At 38.9% G+C, this 23,804-nt stretch overlaps 1 protein-coding gene across 4 annotated transcripts; it reads right to left on the reverse strand.

Annotated features, from left to right (window-relative positions):
• Positions 1-3: 3 nt before the first annotated feature.
• Positions 4-22,552, reverse strand: rasgef1bb (RasGEF domain family, member 1Bb). Of its 4 annotated transcripts, XM_082158570.1 has the most exons (15): positions 14,473-14,575; positions 11,998-12,053; positions 7,447-7,627; positions 7,221-7,343; positions 5,148-5,285; positions 4,575-4,796; positions 4,373-4,447; positions 3,524-3,616; positions 3,186-3,288; positions 3,010-3,089; positions 2,044-2,139; positions 1,850-1,945; positions 1,639-1,762; positions 560-632; positions 4-435 (listed from the first exon to the last, which is right to left on the reverse strand). In XM_082158570.1, exons 3-15 carry the CDS (start codon positions 7,618-7,620, stop codon positions 414-416), a joined length of 1,419 nt encoding a protein of 472 aa, XP_082014696.1. In that variant the 5' UTR covers positions 7,621-7,627; positions 11,998-12,053; positions 14,473-14,575; the 3' UTR covers positions 4-413. The 4 variants fall into 4 exon arrangements, with proteins under 4 accessions (XP_082014696.1, XP_082014697.1, XP_082014694.1 ...); XM_082158571.1 differs by lacking the exons at positions 11,998-12,053; positions 14,473-14,575 and adding an exon at positions 22,405-22,552; XM_082158568.1 differs by lacking the exon at positions 11,998-12,053 and having other exon boundaries at positions 14,473-14,585.
• Positions 22,553-23,804: the final 1,252 nt, after the last annotated feature.

Below are 23,804 nucleotides of genomic sequence, written 5' to 3' on the forward strand. Positions count from 1 at the left end.
AAATCAGCTTATTTCATTGATCCTTTATAGGGAAACATGTACACTGATCACATTAAACTGTAATACACACAAAAATAGATTTTAATATTGTAACAAATATGTTCACAAACTATTAATACCACTTACCACAAACAAACAAAAACAAACAAAAACAATGTAATAATAGAACAGGTCAGCCAGCGACATGCTCTTAATTCACCCAGGAGATCTATAGCGTATAGCAACACATTTCATTAAGGTACTTGAGGTAAATGAGATGAATATGTTTCCTTTAGCATAGTGTTACTGTTACAATGAGAACCCAGCCTCAATTTCAGCGATGAAACCACAGAAAAGTGTAATGAATATAAAAGTCCTTCAAAGTCTTCAGTGCCATCAGTCCGTGTGTAAGGACACGATCCCAAATTCACCGTTCACATTCTACTAAGGGACGACCTAGAGGAATGAGAAACAAAAGCCAAATGAAATTGAGCCTTCACACACACTAGTGGCAGGTCATTGTTGTTTAAAAATGACAACTGAATGTCTGGAACGAGGGTTTTTGGAAAAGAGTTCAGACCTGAGCGAACGGCGAGTGTCCCTCTCCAGGTTGTTTTCAGGACCTTCACTCTCATACGAAGCTAGCTGGAGCTCTGTAACGCAACAAAAATACAATCATTACGCAAACCCAAATAATTCACACAGATCTGCTTTATGCACAAACATATTTATTAAAGTAGTATGACATTATTGTAATATTTGCATACTGAATAGTGATTGGTCCTTATTCTTGTATTTATTTGCATACTGGTGTGTGATTGGCAAACCACCTACAGCCATTTCACTATCTAGTTCTCTTAAAGGTGCAGTACGTGATTCCTGAGAAACTGTTGATATTTAAAATCATCCCAAACAAACACACCCCTACCCTAAAATGAACAAAATGAAAGTCTCTTTATCATAGCTAAAGTGAAGAAAGATAATGCTTTGCAAAAAATAAAGCAAAGATGACGATACAGAACACATATACAAACAAGAGTTTGTTGTTAGTTGCCAGCAGCCCAGCGGCTCCAGACAATAACACACACGCGTTACTATAGCTAACATTACAACAGCAGCATATCTTGGTTCTGTGGAAAAGAAAAAAACAATGTTTCCCCAGTATGAAGCAGAAACAACAACTTTTTTCAAATCTCCCTCTTGCTCTCTCTCCTCCCCCATCATGAGTGGACACGCCCCCCCTACTGCTGATTGGCTCTCTCTCCTCCCCCATTATGAGTGGACACGTCCCCTACTGCTGATTGGCTCTCCCCTCCCCCATCATGAGTGGACAAGCCCCCCACTGCTGATTGCTCACTCCTCCCCCATCATGAGTGGACATGCCCCCTACTGCTGATTGGCTCACTCTCTCCTCCCCCATCATAGGTGGACTCGCCCCCTACTGCTGATTGGCTCACTCTCTCCTCCCCCATCATAGGTGGACACGCCCCCTACTGCTGATTGGCTCAGTCTCTCCTCCCCCATCACAAGTGGACACACCCCCTACTGCTGATTGGCTACAAGGGTGTTGTGCTGCTCAGCCCGATCCACTTTCAACAGTGTTTCTCAGAAATCACTTACTGCACCTTTAAGTATAAGTAGGAAAGAGTGACTGCTCACCATCTTCACTGAACACTTGTGCGCTGATGAGATACTGCAGGGTTTTCCTGTCCCTCTCAAAAGGACAGACCACCTGCCTCCAGGACAGAAACTCGCTCACTTGCTTGGCCAACTCCCAAAATTTCTGTAAAATGAGTAAAGGGATGTTTTATTATTAAAGCAACAAGGTTACTTACAACTGATATAGTATTAGCATTACATGCCAACTTGCCTCAAAATTGATCTGGCCATTAGGTAATCTATTGACACAGCCTTCATTGAGGAAGTGGATATCCTTTATGAACAAGCTGAAGAATGGAATAACAATCTAAAAGACAAGAAATTCTCATTTATAAAATGTAATTAATTAAAATGTAATAAAATGTAAGGTCTGCATGAAAATGTGAATTTTTAACACAAAATTACCATTTCTTGGCTTGTGTGTGCTGTACTACACCTCTGAGTTGCTCCACGCAGGGCAGTCCGGTAGCTGTAGAAGTTGCTAGATGGGTCCATTTGGTGCTAAAACAACAAAACAAACAGTAAAATGAACTGTGTACATAACACAAATCTGTATAGTTTAAAGCCCAAATGTCTGAGACCACTTATGAAAAGGCTTACATTTTTCTAATGTAATTCAAATTACAGCCATTGTGACAAACTTACTTATTTGATTAGTGACCAAGAAAGAGTGCAGTTTATGCCTTTATCTAGGGTCTACTATAAAAAGAATTTCATGCTTGAATGTAAAAAAAAAAAAAAAAAATAAAAAATAAAAAAAACACCACATGATTTTTCACATATTTAACACTGTTGCAGTAACGCCCTGTTTAGTTCCTGTCTCTATAGGGGCTTTCGGACCGGAGGAACCTTTTCATAGTTCCTAGAACTATTGGCGGAAGAAGTACCCGGATTTTGGCGTGTTTGCACCACAGAACTAGGAACAATTTTAGTTCCAGGAACTCTATTTGGAGGAACTAGTTGAGCTCCTACTTTAGAGTCGGGTCTAAACCAGCACTATAGGAACTATCCGTGACGTTAGTGTTCGGTGATTGGCTGAACGCACGTGAAAAACTAGCACCCGCCATTTTTTAAAAGGCTGTGTAAACACACATATATATTTACTCAAACTAATTCTACGAACATGGAAAACAGTGATAGATGGGCCTCTCAACCTTTACACTGAGGAGAAACCTTTTTCATGCTCAAACAGCAACATTACACACTAAAGAAAGCTGAACATGTAAAAAAGCATAACAGGTCCTCTTTAAATACATTTTATTCTTTTGTTTAAAAAAATGCCAACATCCCAGATGTTGAATATTTCTAGGTTAAATTAGATGGTCTCAGACTATTGGGATTTTTCCCTCTTCCTCATAGCAGCTTCCTTACCACCAGGATGTCAAACTTGTCTGTGTTGACTTTATTCCAGGTTTTCTTCAGTCTGGATACAGGGTTCATGTTCATCCCAGCTACACAATAAAACATTGTTAATAATGTAAAATCACTTCAATGTAAATAGTGAAATAAATTAATGAATAAGAATATAACTCAATGTATGTACTCACTAATGATGGCCATTAATGAGTTGAAGTTGCCGATGTTGAAGCATTCCTGTGCCACATCTATGAAGAACTCCAGCACTCTTGCTCTGTGTTTCTTCTTCACCGGCTGAAAACGAACCAGCAGAGGGCAGCATATTGTCAAAGATTGTCAACCACATACTGCAGTGCTTCTCAACTGGTTTTGCTTGCTTAAAGTAGCAATCCAATACAGTTGGATCATTCAAAAGAAACTAAATGAACTGCACAGGCTCAAGATATGCAGAATTATAAATGTAACAGTTGCTGCACAACCTTTGACGTCAACATCAAAAGATAAGATTTGCGCCTACTAGTGTGCTCACCATGCAAATTTCTGTGGCTATCAGGTAGGTCAGTCTGTTGAACCATTCAACATAAGCCTCCAGGTTACCCGTTTTTCTTTTGCTGAAGAAACTCTGAAGAATAAAAGTTCAAAAGTGTCAAGTGTCAAAGTAATCAAGTGTCCTTCTGTGACCATGCTGTTGACATCTTTACATTAAGTAATCTTTAAAAGGTTAGTTCATCCAAAAATGATCATTAATTACTCCCCCTCATGTCATTCCGAACCCGCAAGACTTTCGTTCATCTTCAGAACACAAATGAAGATATTTGATGAAATCTGAGATTTCGGTCCCTCCATTGACAGCTACGCAACTACCACTTCAACGCTTCAAAAAGTTCATAAAGAGATCGTAAAACTAATCCATATGAATTGAGGTGTTCAATCCAGATTTTCTGAAGAGACACGATCGCTTTATATGATGAACAGATTTAATTTAGGCTTTTATTCACATTTAAACATTGATAAGCGAACATAAACAAAAGCTCAACCGAACCTGCTTGACGCATGACAACAAACCTCATTGGTTCTTGCGGAAGCTCAAACTTGCTGCGTAACACGAGAATGAACCTCACATGGATTCATTTTACGATCTCTTTATGAACTTTTTGAAGCGTCAAAGTGGTAGTTGTGTAGGCTGTCAATGGAGGGAAATCCATTGACAGCCTACAAATCAAATCTCAGATTTCATAAAAAAATATATCTTCATTTGTGTTCCTAAGATGAACGAAGGTCTTACGGGCTTGGAACGACATGAGCGTGAGTAAATGATGACAGAATTTTCATTTTTGCATGAGCTAACCCTTAAACTACAGATGTGTGACGGGCTTACCTTATGGTTGTCTGAGGGCCTTTTCTGAGCAAACGCTCGAACGAATTCTTCAGGGCCAATAAAGCTGAGTCTCTCCTACATGTGAAAAACATGAGAGCAGCTTGAAGACTGAATCCATAAAGTACAGAAACTGATATTACATGTGGATATCATAAAACATCAATACTGACAGCCAATCAGCTTGAAGCTTACTGCCACTCACCATCTCGATGTGTGTCAGCTGTTGGGCGAAAATGAAAGGGTCGTCGCACAGGTTCAAAACGCACTCGTCTCTGCGTACTAACTGCTGCTTGGACTTCAGGGCGACTGGTCGGTCCATGGCGGCGGCGGCGCTGGATGTCGCCAGTGACTCTTCGTACTGTCCGAGGGTGGTCAGCTTGCGTAAGAGGCGCTGGATGAGTCTCTGCATGGCCCTCCGTGAGAGCTAGTCAAAAACAACAGAATCATTTCCAACGTCAGCACTATAATACCCATTCATATCTGTAGCCAAAAATAACATTTGGGAACTGTAAGCCGTGCTGTTGATATCACAGCTTGTGCAAAAAGGAAATACGAGCCAAACGACGTACATGCAAATCCAATAATACGCAAGTGCATTTGCATTTGGCTCCAAACTCAGGTCATGCTGTTATCCAATATATTTATATATTCATACAAAAGCCATTTAGAATTTAGTCAGACTTCATTAATACAAAATTCAATTCAGTTGACAAACAATAACATGATGCAATCATGATTTCTGCTAGATCATCAGTATGACATCATCTCGACTGACCTCGTCTCCGAAGGCAAGGCGGTGGGTTATCTCTTTGAGGCTGCGCATCATGCGCTCATCCCTGAAGTCGTACGGAAAGGTCTCGGTCCATTCTGTGAGAAGCTGCACGATTTTCGGTGCTATTTCCCGTATTCTTTTCTGTTGAGTAAAGCAGGACAATTAGCACTGAATCATCTACAGTCTGCAGGTAATAGCTACTAAATACTCATCAATAATGATAAAGCGTGGTTTATTTTAGTAAAGTGCACATGCACAGGTGTGTGTCACAGTAGGCTTGGGTGGCGTGGTGGTATATATAGAGTGCAACAGCAGAAATAAGTTAATTAGTAGAGATTCTGCTTACAAATTTATACTATGGTGTATCCAGAGTAATTAGATTTGTGTATATACGTACACACACACATATACATAAGTTTGAGGACTACATGAGGAGAGCCCGTTTTCTTCATGCAACGATTAAAAAATTAGAAGACTTTTGTGAACCGTTTGAACTGGGTAATAATGTTTTTTAAAATGCACAAAAAACATTGAATACATCACGATTCTGTAAAGTAGTGTATGATAATATATAGAACGATGAATTTGCTACGAACCAGTCATGGAGATATGATTATAGTTTTTATTAATATTTTAAATGAAAATTAATTTTTATATTTTCTTTTAATTTGAGTTACTGTTTTTGAGTGTGTTTGTCTTTTTTATAAGTTAGTGTTTAAAATCAAAACAAAAAAGTCAATACAGTAGAGCTGCATGATTCTGGATAAATTGAGAATCATGATTTTTATGTCTCAAACAGAGATCACGATACTTCCTAGATTCTGAACAGACACAAAATAAGCAATTTACTAGATTTTTTTTTTTACAACCAAATTTACTTCCTGCACCATTTAAAAATATTGAATTTTAAGATTTTTTTCCTTCAAATCGGTCTGAATGAATGATTCAATCACTCAAAGACTTCACTTGTTTCATTACTGGATGAATGATTCAATGACAAATACATTTTTTGCAGTCACTTGTCGCCACCTACTGGTGTAACAATATAATGATACAATCTTTATTTGAAGCATCTAGTTACTTTTAAAAGGCTATTTAATTTTTTTTTTATCACTACCATATATATCAGTGTTTATATCTTAGAACTATAAGCTTTTATCCCAGCACTTCTAAGATAATGAATTATTGTAACACAGAAACAATGAAACTGTGTTGAAAAGACTTTTTGTTTAGTGGTTTCATACATGATAACTGCTCTCTCTGGATCAGCGGCAGCACGAACAGATCTGTATGTTTTCTGTGATTTTACTTTTCAAAGGATTAATAGACGCAGGCAAATCGTTGTCATTTAGGAATAAGATCGTGTGGGTGTTTGAAATGAGATCACACAACCTTTTATCCATAGTGCAGCTCTACTATATGGTTTCATACATTTTTGTTTTAATTTGTCATTTTAGTACATCAGTTTAAACTAAATGAAAATGAGAAATGTTGCCTTTGCAATTACCTGAAAACAGTTATTTTTTACAAAAATGTCTTTTGGTTTTAGTTTTAGATTCAGTTAACTATAATAACCCTACAATGAACCCAAAGATGCACACCCCTAATGGGATTGATTTAGTTATGAAGCGGTGTGTCGCTCCTCGTGTCTGTAGACGTGGTGTTTGCTTTCAATTTTGCATATTAATATAGAACTGATTCATGAGTTGTCACACAGGTGTGTTTATTATCAGCTATATTAAACATGGTTTAAACGTGGCTGTAATCATTTTTATTATGTATGACTCTTTTGTTTAATTGCGTTACATAATGTGCAGCTGTTTTTGCACTGATGCCAGACTTATTCATTCATTTGTTATGAATAGTCTTATCTTTTGGTTCACGTCCATTAAGTACCTTTCACTTGTGAAGTTTGTTTAATTCACTGGATTATCCAAAACCAGACATTACCACATGGTTATGCAATACATCAGAGTTGCATTTTCAGCCAAGATAAGAATATTGTGATGTAAAAATACTCATGTGGTGATATAACATCTTAGTCATACTGTCCTCTCCTAAAATTACAGCACGTACCTTATCCGTCTGTGGGTCGCCCACCCTGTGATGGTCCACACAGAGGTAACAAACACGAGACATGAGCTCAAACGGATGAAGGAAGAGACGGGAGCTTAGTAGGAAGGTAAAAATGTATGATCTCTGAAACAAAAGGATCTCAAGCGTCAATCAAATTTGACATTTACTGTGCAAGGAGAGATTATAATAATTATCGTAGGAAAGCATAAAGGCTGTGTATACTTACGTCAGGGTAATAGTCCACAGTAGGGACCAAGAGCTGTATCAGGGCTTCCAGAGAGCCAGACACAAGCTTATTATCACGATAGTGCAAACCCCCATAGTTCTCCTCCACAGGTTGCCTGTGACTGTAAGCAGTGCTAGGGTTGAATTTGCTTGAATATGGCGTTGTCTGTGGCATGTTGGACCTGTGGTTGAAAACAGTCAGTTAGAAAGTTGCAATGCAGTATCTCTCTGAAAGGTGTGAAATGAACACCCACCACCAGATGAATGCTGGAACATGCAAGCTGCAGTTTATATATTAGCTTATATACACCAACACAATGAATCATACATTGTTTAGGGCAGCATTTAAAAACAACATGACCACCTGTAATGGGAAATCTACTCAGCTTTAGATAAAAGTTGATGTATTACACATATTTACAATATTGTGAGGGTACAAAGTTGTTGTTGGTTGGTCTGGAAGCTTGTTTCCACCACAGAATAAAAAAATAAGAGTTCTAACTTTTCTTCTCAGAATTGGGAGGATATCTAATCAGTTCTGAGGGAAAAAGTCAGGATTGTGAGATAAAGTTGCAATTCTGACTTCTTTCTTTAAACGTTCTCTTTATTGCTTTTTGAAGAGTGGAACATTACTCATTGCTAATCTTCCCACCTTACATTACATTGTTAATGTATAGTAAACACAGCTCGCTCCCAAAAACAGAAAAAAGGGTCTCGCAGGTGCTGTGATGTATACAACACCTTTGTTACTGAAGGATTAAATCTTGGATGGAAACCGTAAAATGTCACTGTTGAAATAAATCAATCTAATGTTCCCATTGTGGCATTGAACTTATAAACTTGCAATGAAGGATCAAGCTCATATCTCGCAATTTAGATTTTTTTTTCCTCGCAATCCAGAGTTTAGATAAAAATAGATAAGAATTTCAACATATAAACTCAGAATTGCAAGAAAAAAGTCAGAATTGTGAGGAAAAAGTAGCAATTAACTTTTTTTTATTATTATTCAGTAGTGAAAGCGAGCTAACATGTGCTTGGTCAACATAAGTCAAGGCACCCACACACTACAGGATAATAGGGCCGATTTTGGGCCCAATTCTCCCTTTCCGACAATCCTGGGTAAAGTCCAGATTATCTTGATGTTCCTATCTTGATGTTTTCTGTGGTGTGATGTGTTTTAAGAGTGATTGAATCATTGCACCGGGCAGCACTGATCTAAAATCGTAAATAGCCTATCCAACATGTTGAATATTAACGATCAGAAATCCTGTTGTGTGGGGGAAACACTCAGTATTGGCGCGCTGTCTGTGGAGCTGTTTACATGACACCGTTTTCAACTAAAAACGTTTTATTCGTTTTGGCCGTTCGTTTACATGACAACGGAGTTTTGAGTGCCTGAAAACGCAAACTTTTGAAAACGGTTTCAAAGTACAAGTTTTTCGTGTCTCGGTCTCTGTGTAAACAACATAACGTCATGCACATGCGTGTTACGTGTTCAGTCTATAGTGTTTCATCGCCATCTAATGGCCTGGCAGCAGAATACAGCGTTTTTAGTCATTTCCGTGGATCTCTGTGAATGGGGATCCTTAATGCTCCTTTACGTCTTGCGCTCGAATGTTTAAATTGCCATGGTTTAAAATGAGTAGTTTAAAGTAAGCAACGTGTGCTGTTCAGGTCTCACCTGCACTCACGCTCTATAAACACTACATACTCTAGTTTAGGGGAAGCCAGAATGCATATCCATCGACAGAAACATACATTAGCCTAACTCTGTCTGTTTGTTTTATTTATTTTCAACAAACCATATAGATGTGCATCATCAGATTTGAGATGAACCGCGGTGCAAGTGCGTGCCGAACGGTACGGTTCGATATTTTACCGGGAACAGTTACACACCCCTAACAAAAACATCACTAAAAGTTATAAAAGTGCCCCAGATATTTACAACGTAAAAAAAAAAAAGAAAAAAAAAAGCCCCTCTATGGTATTCCATTTGTTTCACAAATCTATTGTAGGTCTACAAAAAACAACAACTGTATAATCCAACATACAGACTGGCGATTATTTATTATATATTCTAAACACAGTGTTTATTAAAGGTATAGCGGAGGATCTTTCCAAATTTTAGATAAGACCCGCCCTCTCCACTTTTTGAAAAGTTTGATTGATTCACCAGAATGATTGACAATTAGGAGGACCAATAGTTTAGACTACCCACCAGGAAGTAAAACATCCTCCGCTATACCTTTAAGTTATGATATCAGTTATCAGCCAATGCTGGCATTATAACTAACACATTGCAAAAGTTAATTTGTGATATTTCAATTTATTTTATGAATTTGGAGAAAACAAACTAACAAAACACAAAAAGCCATTTACCAGCCACAAGGGCTGGCGGTCTAAAAAACTTAATTTCTCAACATACTCTGCAATCTGTAAAGCTCCAGGTGTACTCTTAACTCTAAACACTGTTATTGGATTAGGAAGAGACCTGTGGTCAAGCAGGTTTAATGGCAGGAGTCTTTTCTTGAACCACTGATCTCCTTTACTGAGGTCAACATTTACAATGCATCCTATAAGACAGGTTAGAAAACACTACAGAAGGAAGAACTGTTTGTTCATTTATAAGATAAAACAATACAGACATACTTGTGAATAAAATAAATCATCCTAAATTCTAAACGTACCCAAAAATCTCTTATTTGACTGATATCTCTATGACAACAGTGACTCACTGACCAACCACGTTATGTGCGAATCTTCCTTGTTGAACGAGCCTTGTGCTTTTCCTTGTTGCTTATTCATCAATCATTAAAAGGTTAGTTCACCCCAAAATTAAAATTCTGTCATCATTTACTCATCCTGTTCCAAACCTGTGTGACTTTTGTGTCTCAAGTGGAAGAGTGAACGAGATGTTAGGCAGAATGACAGTCTCAGGTCACCATTGACTTTCAATGTATTTAAAAAGATACAAGGGATAGTTCACCCAAAAATTTAAACTTACTCACCCCGAAGTTGTTCCAAACCTGTATGAGTTTCTTCTGTTGAATACAAAAGATGATATTTTGAAGAATGTTGGTAACCAGACAGTTTGATGGTAGCCTTTGCCTTAAATAGTATTTTTCTTCCCTAATCCCTGTGGAAGTGAATGGGTGCTGTCAACAGTCTGGTTGGTTACTAACATTCTTCAAAATATCTTCTTTTGTGTTCAACAGAAGAAACTCATACAGGTTTGGAACAACATGAGGAGGAAGAAGTATGAATATGAATAGTATTTTTGAATGAAATACTCCTTTAAATGTGACACATCCCAAGAGAAGCATATAAACAACGTTGCAACAGCTTCTCTGAAACAGGTCACATTCATTGATGGAACTGAAAAAACGGGACATCAGTAATACACAAATTACACATAGTTCATGAAAACAGGAGAAAGGAGATGGTAAACAACAGACGGTGCAGTAGTCAGTATAATACACGAATCTGCCCTTCACTAACTAACTTAGCACTGACTGACTCATCGGACCAGACTGAAAACCACAGATGGACTGTATGTGTGTAGTCACTCTTACACATGTATGAGCAACACAAGTGAAACGAAAACAAGTTCAAACAGACCGAATAGAAGAGAAAAAACTCCTGACATCTGAAAAGTGTTATTAGGGAACCGTTATTAATTAAATATGAACGAGTAAGTTCAACTCAGCGAACTGAAGACTCGGTTTTAGAACGATACGTGTATTGTTTAATTGCACACATTCAGTAAGTAAATAAAGCATGAGTTATTAACCAAACAATGGCAGCCTGACACAGTCGTTTTAAAAGTTTTTGAAAGACAGTGATTTGCAGAACGTTGTAAACTTACCACACAATTAAAAAGGTAAATATAAAAGAATGTTGGCGATAGAGATATCCAGGGAAGTCCAACAAAAAGCCTCCAAAACGCGTGCACACCCCAGATCAAGTTTGCTTTCTTCCAATGAAAGGTCGCAGATTAAGGTCTTCTTATCTTTCTCTTGCGAGCGATACAAATAGTCACTTAGTTGTTAACGTAGCGCAAACCAATGCTTCGTGATGATCGATGGTCTCCATTGTTTTACTAATAATCCAGATTGCGAACATGCGAAACTAATATCGAATTTCTGTTACACCAAGAGCATTAAGAAGGAAAACCGGAAAATGCGGTCTCGCCCACAAGGAAAGACTAGCCAATCAGAAACAGGAAGCAGCAAATTGAAATTTCCGAGTGATCTTATTGGCCAGGACGATGTCCGTCAACTTCATAGACGCGCTCAAACCACTAGTTGGTTGTTTTGAAGGTCCAAGTTTGCAACGACTGTCTACACATCCTTCTCTTGTTTTTATTTTCAAAAATGCATATTCGTTCATTTTGGCTCTGTGAATGGCTATAACAGTATAATTATATCATTTAGAGCATAAACTAAGCCAAATGATATTCAAACGTATGGCTGAAGTAATGCCTGCGTCAAGTGTCATCAAATGAGGATGTAAATAAATACGCAGAATTCATGAAACAGTGTGAAAACAGTACCTGGAAGGCTCGTTGCATTTGGTGAGATTTTGAAGTGTGCAAATCTTTGCACTCTCCTGAAGAGAGTTGAAGAGCCATCAGAAGTTCAAAAACATAAAAAAAGGTAAGTTAGCAACCAAGAAAGTATGTTTTTTTTAACACCTCATTAAATTGTTAGGCAACATGGTGGATGTACTATGCCTGTGAATGTATTTATAATATGTTAAATTATATTATATTAAGTCCTTATTTGAAATTAGTGCTTATTGAAATTATGAGAATAGAGTGCTGCAGGGCAGAAGTATTTTTGTAGGCCCCAGAAGTTAGCATTACCCTCACCTCACCCTGCTTCCCTTGACAAACCCATATAATTTTTCCACAGGCTTTAAATACATAAAAAAAGCTATGTGGCCAACAAAAGTTTACGATTCTTACACGTTTTGTGCATCATGATAATGTTCACAAATGAACTTTTAAAGCCTAAATTCAATTGCCTGAAGTAAAAAGCTAAACGTAGGCTATAAACGAACTACACCATGATCACATGACTTCAACATCACCATCACCATCACTAAGCTTCTGACAACTCATTCAGTCTTTATTGAAAACATTTTCCCTGAAAGTAAGAATAGTTTGCTAGAGCATAAACACAATGAGGCTGTGAGAGCAAAGTAATGTGTAGATGTTTTTTTCCCCTGATGTTTACTGTCCTCGACAACCTCTGTGGGCCAATTTAGCATTTTCCACATTCCATATATCAGGCATTTCACCAAAAAACGCTTCAGGACGAGGGAACCGGCAGTGCTAAAATGCTAAACACTCTGGGCCCTATTTTAACGATCTAAGCGCATGGTCTAAACGACTTTTGCTAGTTTAACGACGGGAATAATGGTTGATGTGCCTGGCACATGGTCTAAAAGGGTTGTCCCTATTCTCTTAATGAGTAATGGGTGTGTTTTGGGCGTAACGTGCAATAAACCATTCAGAGTCTTATCTCCCATTCCCTTTAAAAGCCACTTGTGTTCGCACCATGGTGGATTCGCTATTTACATGACAGAATTTGCAAGCTGAAAAACTGAACTGCTCGTGCGTGAGGTTATAGCGCTCAAGCAGACCATCTACGGGACAAAGTGTATGCGCCTTGTGGACCCGCCTATAGGCGCATATTATTTACGCGCTCTTTAAATAACAAAAAAAGATTGCGCCATTGACTTTAGACCAGGTTTCAGTTGGTCAATGGTGCAGTCAATTTCAGTTGCCTCAAAATAGCAACGTGCCAACATTGCGCCTGAACACACCTCGTTTTCAAACCAGCAGCCCATGGGCGAACAAATAGGCACAAATTCATTTGCTATTTAAACGACGTAGCGCAGGATGTGAAAATGATAACTGCGTCGGGCTGAAACTAGCAAAAAACATTTGCCTGGCGCCGCATTGTGCCGGGTGTGTGATAGGGCCCTCTATTTCAATGCAGGTATTAGTTTCAGGTTTCGGGCAAATTCCAATTGGAAGTGAGCATCCCTATGCCCTACTCACTCCGAGGGGCAGAACATGACCATAAAGGATTAAATTACTTGTGACCATCGCACGTTCCCTTCGCTAACAGATGTGCAAAAACACAGTTTGGAATTCACCCTTTCTGAAAACTCTCCCGGTCTGCCAATGGTCAGTCAAAAAGATTGTCCCGCCCTAAAATTGGTTAGGCAAATGTTGCTGTGTGCAATATTCCCATGGTAAACACCTCCATCCCACATTTTCCAGAACAGCATATTTTTTATTTCTGTGGGTGTGGTCGACTCTAAGTGGGAGTTTTGTATTATATAAACCTTGAATTACATCAATGCAGAGGTAGGCAAGTCTCATTTTATAAGTGGGTGGATTTCATTTTGAGCCCATGCCTCTCCAGCTCCACTCAACAAAGTGTCTGTAAGAATAATTCACCCCTGCGAGGCCTTCAGTGAATGATGTGCTTCGCCCACACCGTTAAGAGGCACCTAATGGTGAGAGTTTGACTTGAGCTCAGTAATAGTGCTTCAAGCTGAAGCCTGTGTTGAATTCCACCCACGGCGCTGAAGCCCTGAAACCTCCTGGCCCCTGCAGGGCTTCAGCTACAGAAGGACGGTGTTATCACATATGGTAAACACACATCTTCAGCTTACACCCACAAAGACTCAACCAGCAGAGCAGAACCCTTTGGGAACTCCAGTCTTTTATGTCTCCAAGCTAGCTGTGATGATGATGTTGTTCTTTATAGACTGGGGTTACATAACCAGATCTACGTCAGCACACGCTTTGCAAGAAAGTTTCCTTTTGCTATTTTTTTTCTACAAAACATGCAACTGCAATGTTGAGACCTTTTAACTGCATATTAAGTTTCCTGTTAAATAAGCATTTTGGCTGGACTATCTTTGGCGATATTCTTTAACTTTTTAATGTAGTATGAGTAATTTATACAGTAAAATAAAATAAATAAGGCTTAGGAATATGGTAGCCTACCTTGTTGTCATCTGCTTGTACTTCTATACCAAAACAAAAGCAAGAAAAAGACTAAACATTCACTTAAGGGGAAATTCCATCTGACAATGAAAATGAAACCTGCAAGCCATTGAGGATGAGTGCAATAACATCTGTTGGGTCGACAATGGATAAGCTTGAATAATGGGGGTGGGAGTGTGACTCACTGCTTTCCAGTAAGAAAGTGATTCAGCTCCCTGGTTCACTGACCTTCAAACATGATGCCCTCTGTGTGCGACAGAATAGTTTAGTTGTTCCCTCAGCTGTCCCCATGTCCATGATGACATCATCACCGCAAGTGTTAATGACCCGTGTTTCACATGCAATCGCTTATAAAAGTAAAGTATTCATGTCTGGGTCCAACGCTGAAATAGTTTTCCGTGGAACACAATCTAAAATGGTCCCCCTGTTTTCCTGTAAATGTACATATGTGTGAATTATTGAGAAAAATACTAATGATCCATTTTTGTCAGTTACAGTAGACATGATTTGAGGCCTGTGGTAATTTTGATGATGACTAATCACAATGTGTCTGATCAGTCCAAACCTTTTATTCGCAACAAGTGCCACTCTGTTGGAACAACTGACCCCTTTTTATATCTGCTTGCTTTGTCTACTAACTGATAGTTGTTTATGATTTTAACATTTCTAGCTACTCCGCAACTAAATTCCTGATGTTGATAATTTACATTCCCAGAACTAAATGTTTAGAAAGAACAAACATTTTAATAACACCAATTCCTGTTAAACACTTAAAAAAACGAAATTATAAAACAGATAGTTCTGACCCTTGATTGGATGAGCAGCATTCGAAGCTGTTGTAAATTACTCTACAAACATACACCTGTGAACTCATTACATAAATATTAAAATAAATATTTCTATGGTCTGAATTTAGAACAGCTAAGGGGGTTTCTGCTCTACATCGTGCCTAAAACCTTTGGGTGTGTTCACACTTAACATGTTTGGTGCGATTAAAACGAAACCTGGTGCGATTGTTCTGTTAGTGCGGTTCATTTGAATAAGTGTGAACTCTGCCATCTGAATCCTGGTGCACCAAACAAGTGGACAGAGACCACTGAAAAGATGAGTCTCGCTTCGCTTACAAACAAACTCTGATGCGGTTCGACTGAAATATGAACGCAACACTGACCAAAGACATGTAAACGAACCAAAAACAGCACATGATGTAAGAAGATGAGACCCTAAAAAGGACAGAATGCTCAAGAATACCTGTTTTTTTCTCGTCATAGTCGTGATGTTGCTCATCACAGTTCGGTACAGGAATCAGAACCGCGTCTCCTTGCAGCAGATCTTAGTTTGTGTGTGTGACAAGGGGATTCCTGATGCTGTTTTGACTCCTTTACACATGAACACTGAACAACATTATACAATTATACTGGTCCGAAACTGGTTCGAAAACCAGTGTGACCACCATTTGCCTCACGCAGTGCAACACATCTCCTTCGCATAGAGTTGATCAGGTTGTTGATTGTGGCCTGTGGAATGTTGGCCCACTCCTCTTCAATGGCTGTGCGAAGTTGCTGGATATTGGCAGGACCTGGAACACGCTGTCGTATACGCTGATCCAGAGCATCCCAAACATGCTCAATGGGTGACATGTCTGGTGAGTATGCTGGCCATGCAAGAACTGGGATGTTTTCAGCTTCCAGGAATTGTGTACAGATCCTTGCAACATGAGGTGATGGTCGTGGATGAATGGCACAACAATGGGCCTCAGGATCTCATCACGGTATCTCTGTGCATTCAAAATGCCATCAATAAAATGCACCTATGTTCGTTGTCCATTTCATACGCCTGCCCATACCATTACCACACCGCCACCATGGGCCACTCGTTGACATCAGTAAAAACCGGGATTCATCTGTGAAGAGAACACCTCTCCAAAGTGCCAGACGCCATAGAATGTGAGCATTTGCCTACTCAAGTCGGTTACGATGACGAACTGCAGTCAGGTCGAGACCCCGATGAGGACGACGAGCATGCAGATGAGCTTCCCTGAGACGGTTTCTGACAGTTTGTGCATAAATGTTTTGGTTTTGCAAACCGATTGTTGCAGCAGCTGTCCGGGTGGCTGGTCTGAGACGATCTTGGAGGTGAAGATGCTGGATGTGGAGGTCCTGGGCTGGTGTGGTTACACGTGGTCTGCGGTTGTGAGGCCGGTTGGATGTACTGCCAAATTCTCTGAAACGCCTTTGGAGACGGCTTATGGTAGAGAAATGAACATTCAATTCATGGGCAACAGCTTTGGTGGACATTCCTGCAGTAAGCATGCCAATTGCATGCTCCCTGATAAAACTGCACATTTTAGAGTGGCCTTTTATTGTGGCCAGCCTAAGGCACACCTGTGCAATAATCATGCTGTTTAATCAGCATCTTGATATGCCACAACTGTGAGGTGGATGGATTATCTTGGCAAAGGAGAAGTGCTCACTAACACAGATTAAGACAGATTTGTGAACAATATTTGAGAGAAATAGGCCTTTTGTGTACATAGAAAAAGTCTTAGATCTTTGAGTTCAGCTCATGAGAAATGGGGGCAAAAACAAAAGTGTTGCGTTTATAATTTTGTTCAGTGTATGTAGCTACGCACATACAACAAGCACATTTAGCCCAGAACAGCATTGTTTAGGATGTTCGGTAAGTTCTGTCACGAAATATACATAATAAAAGCCGACCAATCATGTTGTGAACATATCCCTAAGCCTTTAGGTTCGGTGTTAAAATGCCAATGTAAACACTAAGCGGACCAGGACTTAATTTTTTTTTTTTTTTTTACGTTTTTTGGGTCGAACCAAGCGAACCGAACTACAAGTGTGAACACACCCTTAGTTGTTCTAAATCCTCAGACATCGGCACAGACAGGCCCTCTGAACAGATCTATGACCAGCTTCGTCTCTATACTGGCGTGATGAATCTGATCTTCAAAGGAACTAGATGAAATATTTGAATGCTATCAATCCAAAATCTGATCTGACTTGTGATGCTGCCTGAATCACAATAACACCATGTTCGTTTGTTGTGGTTTGCCGACTGAGCCTGGATTCTCCCAAGGTTTTTTTCTCCATTTCAGTCACCTGATGTAGTTTGGGTTCCTTGTCACTGTCGTCTCTGGCTTGCTTAGTTGTGGACACTTAATATTCAGCAATATTACTGATTTGACTTCACTGACTCTATTAGATGAGAACTCAACATAGCTGGATGAATACATCACTGTTTTCTGCAGAGCTGCTTTATAGATGATATTATCTAATTTCATAATTGATGATCTTTAAAACGGAACTATATCAACACTGAACTGACTTCAGCTGAACAATGACATTGTTTTCTTTTAGAGCTGCTGTTCAGCCAAAATGAACAGTTTGCGGTTTCTGTTGCATTGTCCTGTTATCACTGTAAAGCTGCTTTGTAAAAATCTGTATTGTATAAAACGCTATTATATAAATACAGAGGTGACTTGATTTTGACTAAATTCACTGTAAACCACGGCTTCACAGGGCTTAATGCTTTAATAAAGTATGTATTTTTTTTCCCATGAAACATAAAAAGAGATGTTTTGAAGAATGTTCATGCTGCTCTTTTCTGTAATGAGTGACCAGGTACTCTCAAGGTAAACAAAAATATGACATTATAATTGACATTTTATTGAGTATTATTGACTGTAAATCTTTTCCTTTGAAATCTCATTCACATGTTTTGCCAGGTTGGACGATTATGCCAATCCCTAATATCTCCATTTGTGTTTCAAACAAGAATGTCGTATGGATGTGATGAGAAAATATATAGGCTAGTTTATAAAAAATGTATGTATTAAATTGTAATGTTATTAGATTAAAAATGAATAGATATTATGAACTTGGTGTTTGTTTATTATTTATATTCAGAGCTGCAGGTGCTTGGAAGAGTCCTTTGAGGGGAAGCTAAAAAATGTTACAAACAGGATGTGCTGCAACATGGCTGTGTCCTTTACATCTCATGGCCGTTGAGAATCTCCTCCATCTCCTTCATGATACAAATTTGTTTACCACTTTGAAGAGCGCATAGTTCGAGTAACATTCCAACAGTGCCTCGTTGTTCAGCCATGTGGACAGATCTGTTCATTACGTGTGTGTGTGTGTGTGTGTGTGTGTTCAAACTCAAGGGATAGGGAGTGGATAAGGGTGCAACTCTTCAAACTCACATACATGCACGCGCACACAAATTGGGAACAGCAAGTACAGCTGGCCAGGAAAAACAACAGGGGAGAGGGAGGGACTTTCAGGAAGAGAGGGAAACTGAAGGAGAACAACCTCAACCAGACAGGATCTCATTCCCACAGTTTCTCTCTCTCTCTCTCTCTCTCTCTCTCTCTCTCTCTCTCTCTCTCTCTCTCTCTCTCTCTCTCTCTCTCTCTCTCTCTCTCTCTCTCTCTGTGTGTGTCTCTTTCTCTCTTTTTCCTATCCAAAGTGATAAACATTAGAGCGTCCCTGCATCACAGCATGTAAAAAAGTGTCACACCACGTCACAGTGAACAGTCACAGAAGACACTATCGCTGTTCTCGAGATGTTTGTTTATAGTAGTGTAATCTGTGTAAATTATCATTGCTAATTTTACCTTCCAAAATAGTGATAAATTGCTCCCTTGTGTATTGTGGTCGCCTCTGTATTGTGGCCCAAAAAGCATAAACAAACATTCTCTCATAAACTGAATTTAATGGAACTCATGACAAATGACAATTAAGCACATACCTCCCATTATTATCATTACCATAATGCAAAAAAAATGTATCCAATACTTTTTACTTTAATGCAAATTAGTTATTATTATTGTTTTAAATATGTAAATATTGAGTAATTGAAATGTGTAATTATTACTTCTTAATGTGTCAAAAAGATTTAATTTAATATTCATATTATAAGTAAACCATTCATTGATTCTCAATAAAAGTGTAACACTGTGCCTGTGGCATTATACAAATATTATTCTGTTCAAGCATGCCGAACCAGCCTGACATGACAACACTTGCTCAACCAATAGCGAGTTTGGGGCGGGACAATCTGTTTGTTGACCTGTGGCAAACAGAGGCCGTGTTTGTGAGAATTTGCAATTCAATTTAGTGAGGTACTGAAATTACACACTTCAGCTTTAAATTGTTAATCATTTGTAAATCGTTGTAGTTTCTCTATGCGGCTTTTGATTAATATTAATTCAAATAAAATAAAAATACTTTTACGGTACTTTTACAGTAAAAATACTTTACTACAGCAATGAGTCACCATTGAGAAAAACTTAAATGACAAAAAACGTATGTTAAGTTAATAATAAACTTTATTTTATAAAGCGCCTTTAAAAGCATATTCTCAAACTGCTGTTATAAGAATGTTTTTCTTAAAATAGTCATTTTCTTTATGAAACACACCTATATCTATCTATCTATATCTATCTATATATATAATTTTATTTTAGTGTGAAGATTGAGCTTAACATATTTTTATGAAATTATATAATTTGAAAAAAGATAAAACTTACATAATTGTATATGTTAATCAAAATTTCTACAGTGAGCTCTTAGCTTTTCGTGTAGACTTTGAAATCTCGTCCTCTCATCAAGACAAACAGTCTGGTTGCCTTATGTGGGCCTCAGCAGTACAATCACAGAAACTGTGAGAGCGTCTACCGTAGAGCGCTCCTGCCAGCCAAGTCACCAGAAAAACAAACAATCTCCTGAGATGGCCTCAACTTTACACAGAAGAAAAACAGCAGATGACCTCACATGGCAGAGAATGGCTTTTCCCTTTTCGCTTATTCAGCCGCAGCACTTGATGTCCGCTGTAACATAAAGCAATGCTAATGGCTTTGTTATGGCAATGTGCTACTTCATTAATAGAAGGTTGTGCTAATAAAGGTATGTTAGCTTATTCTGGTGTCCTATGTGTGCGTTTGAAGCTCTGAATGTTTTTGAAAAGGCTTGTTAAAAGCAGCCCGCCTTGAGAGGTGGAAATGGGGCCAAAGTGGTAAACACAGCTGTGACAGACCTCTATTGTCTCAGCTACTCATACAGGGCTTCACAAGACGCACGGAAAAAAGAAAACACAAACACTAACTGGAGTGTCATCGTAATGCAAGATAATACTAGTTACGGTTAAAAAGATTTGATTGCAAAGTTTCTAGAAAAAAAAAGGGATGTTGAACTTGTTTTAGGAAGTGCAGTTTCCAGGTGGTGGTTATCACAATATGCTCGTACGGTTGTCAAACACTCCCTTCCTGTCTTCCCTTTCTGTTTTCTGCTTCACTAAAGTCTGCCTGGTTCTCGATCTAGGAAGACCCCGGGCATCAATCAGTGTATGACCTGATTTTGGATGACAAAAGACTCAGAAACAGAACACACACACACACACACACACACACACACACACACACACACACACACAGACACACACACACACACACACACACACACAGACACACAGACACACACACACACACACACACACACACACACACATTTGATGAGATAAAGAGCTTGGATCATCTCAGTGTTCCAGACCGACTGTTTTGCTGTGTGTCTATGTCCAAGACCAAAATCAACACAGCAGAGATTATGCTCACTAAATATCCCTCCACATCCTCGCAGCACGGCTAAACTGCTTATAATATGAGCAAATCATTTATAATTGTTAGTGTTCTATAATATATGGTGTTTTGGTATTAACATATTGCGCTGTCTACACAGTTTGCTGCCACATAGGTTAAAAAATTTGTCCTATTTAGGGTTCAAGAGTTGTAGTTCTGTTAAAGTCCCCATGAAATCAAAATTTAAAGGGGACCTATTATGCAAAATTTACTTTTACACTGTGTTTGAACATAAATGTGTGTTGGCAGTGTATGTACACACCCACCCTAATAAAAATCCACCCACTCCTTTTTTAAAATCCCCATAAATCATAAGCAGTGTCTCAGAACAAGCACTTTACAGATTCTGGGCAAAGCGACGTCACTTTGTACAGGTCCTGCCCCCACGACCGTTGACGGACTCTGCCGTATTAGCATAGACACACTCACTATAGGGGACCAGGACCTGATCAATTTAGCATAGACCTGCCCTGAGCGAGCTGTACACTGTCCGCCATTGTCTCGACGCCGGAGCCGCTGTAGCAACAAAAATGTCTCGTAAGCAACTCAGGTGTTTTGTTGTTGGATGTAAGAATGAACATGACAGTCTTCATGTACTCCCAACATCAGAGAAGACGCAGAGGATTCGTTTTATTTTTGAAAGGAATGCGCCACCATTTACCTAAATTTGTTAATGTCTGCGTGAATCATTTATCTCCAGACTGCTGTAGCCTAACTCAGTAGCCTATGTATTTTTAATAATGTTTAAATGGTGTAATATTTGTGAATTTGATTATGTAGCCTACTTATCCATTTTCTTGCGAGTGCCGTCAAGATTACTCACTGGTGCTGTGCACTCGCCGCGAGACTCCGCCCACACACTGTTCTGATTGGCTGTGGGTTTTGATTGATTTCGACGCATCTCACTGTCGCGTCGTATCTAGTGTGGACAGACAAATTATTTGTCGCTGGAATCTTATTACATCGTGTCTGGTTAGGACTGCGTGTTAGTTGTAACGAGTGTTTTTGTTTAATTTGTGTATGTTGATGATAGTGAAAGGGCGAGAGAGAGTTTATGGATTAGACTTTAATGCGCACTACTTGTACTGTGTTTTATTCAGCTCTTACATTGATTTTCTGGAATAAAACTGACGCTTCATCTTTTGTGTTATAATAAACTTCATAAAACTCATCAGTAAAGTTTTGGCCATCATTCAGACAGGTTCCGCTACACCAGGATTGTTCTAATTGTTGACAAAAGCAAGATGACAACACAAGTTATAACTGTAACCTGTTCTTACCCCAATGCTGCATATATTCTCTGGCTCTGTAGGCATCATGGTCCGGTTCGAACTGAACACAGCTACTGACATTTTCAGTGCGTGAGATTTTCCTGTTTTGTTGCCAGTGTGAGCTCTTGAAGCTCCGCCCTCTTCTTGAAAGCAGCAGCTCATTTGCATTTAAAGAGACACACACAACAAAAGTGTAATTTTAACATGCTATATAAAAGATATATGGGCATTTTGAACTAGAACTTCATATACACACTCTGGGACATCATAGACTTATTTTACATCCTGTAAAAAGGGGCATAATAGGTCCCCTTTAAGTTTTTTGTCTTTTAGTATGAATATGTTAGCCTTACTGTTAAGTTAGTGTGCTCCAAAACAATGACAGCATTTGCATTTAGAAGATATAAACGTTCAAATCTTACAGTCTCTCACTTCCGCCAATATGGATCAATGATTTTGATGACATCACTCTGCACTTCAGCTTCTCTTCAGAGTTTCTGTCCAGTCAAATATGATTCAGACATTGTAAATATGCTTTCCATTGGGACGAATGAAGTCTGGTTTCACTTCAGAGGGCCTTTAAGGTGAAGATTCCTCTTGGGTTCCTTAAAGCAGCAGTACATAGATGGTTCTCTAAAGAAACTAAGAAGCAAAATTTTTACATCTTCTGATGATTTCGCTTGTCTCTGCGAAACTTTTGCCAACTTGTGTTGGTATGGTGTTTAAGCAGTTAGGATATTGCTAGTCAGTTTGTAGGCTTTTGCTAAGGTGTTCTGGGAGGTTGCTAGAGTTGTTTTAAGTGGTTAAGCTACCGGTATTATATTTTTGGTCATCAATAAGGGGTTGCTCGAGTTATGGGTGGTTAATAAGTTGTTGCTAGGGTGTTGTTTTTTGTTGTAAGGATGTTCTGGTTCATTGTTAGGGAGTTCTTAGTGGTTGTTAGTCTGTGGATCGGCAGTTAGTAGGGTGTTTTGGGCATTACTAAGTGGTTGGGCATGGATAAAAGATCCTACCCCCCCAAATATCCATAGCATTCTGGTCCCTAGTAGAGCTGCACGATTAATCGTTAAAAGATCACGATCTTGATTCAAACACCCACATGATCTTATTCCTAAATGACAGCGATTCTCCTGTGTCTTTTAAACCTTTGACAAAATCACACCGGAACATTCAGATCTGCGTCGGCGCTGCCGCTGAGCCAGAGCGAGCAGTTATCATGTATATGAAACAGCTTCACAAACAGTCTTTTCAACCACACAGTATCATTATTTATGTGTTACAACAATTCAGATTATCACAGAAGTACTGGGATAAAAGTTTATAGTTTGGAAGTAAACACAAATAGAGCAAATCACCGTAAACATTTTTTTTTGCCTCAATTACATCGATTACAAGTGACTGTTAACAAA

This window comes from Leuciscus leuciscus (assembly GCF_965113295.1).
Source record: "Leuciscus leuciscus genome assembly, chromosome: 24".
Taxonomy (NCBI): Eukaryota; Metazoa; Chordata; class Actinopteri; order Cypriniformes; family Leuciscidae; genus Leuciscus; species Leuciscus leuciscus.

What these genes read in the sequence shown, in the direction of transcription:
- rasgef1bb (XM_082158568.1), bottom strand. An exon ending in CTGTGGACTATTACCCTGAC is followed by an intron (nt 7,344 to 7,446) that starts GTAAGTATACAC and finishes CTTTTGTTTCAG; the next exon opens with AGATCATACATTTTTACCTT. An exon ending in ACAAGTGTTCAGTGAAGATG is followed by an intron (nt 633 to 1,638) that starts GTGAGCAGTCAC and finishes GTTGCGTTACAG; the next exon opens with AGCTCCAGCTAGCTTCGTAT.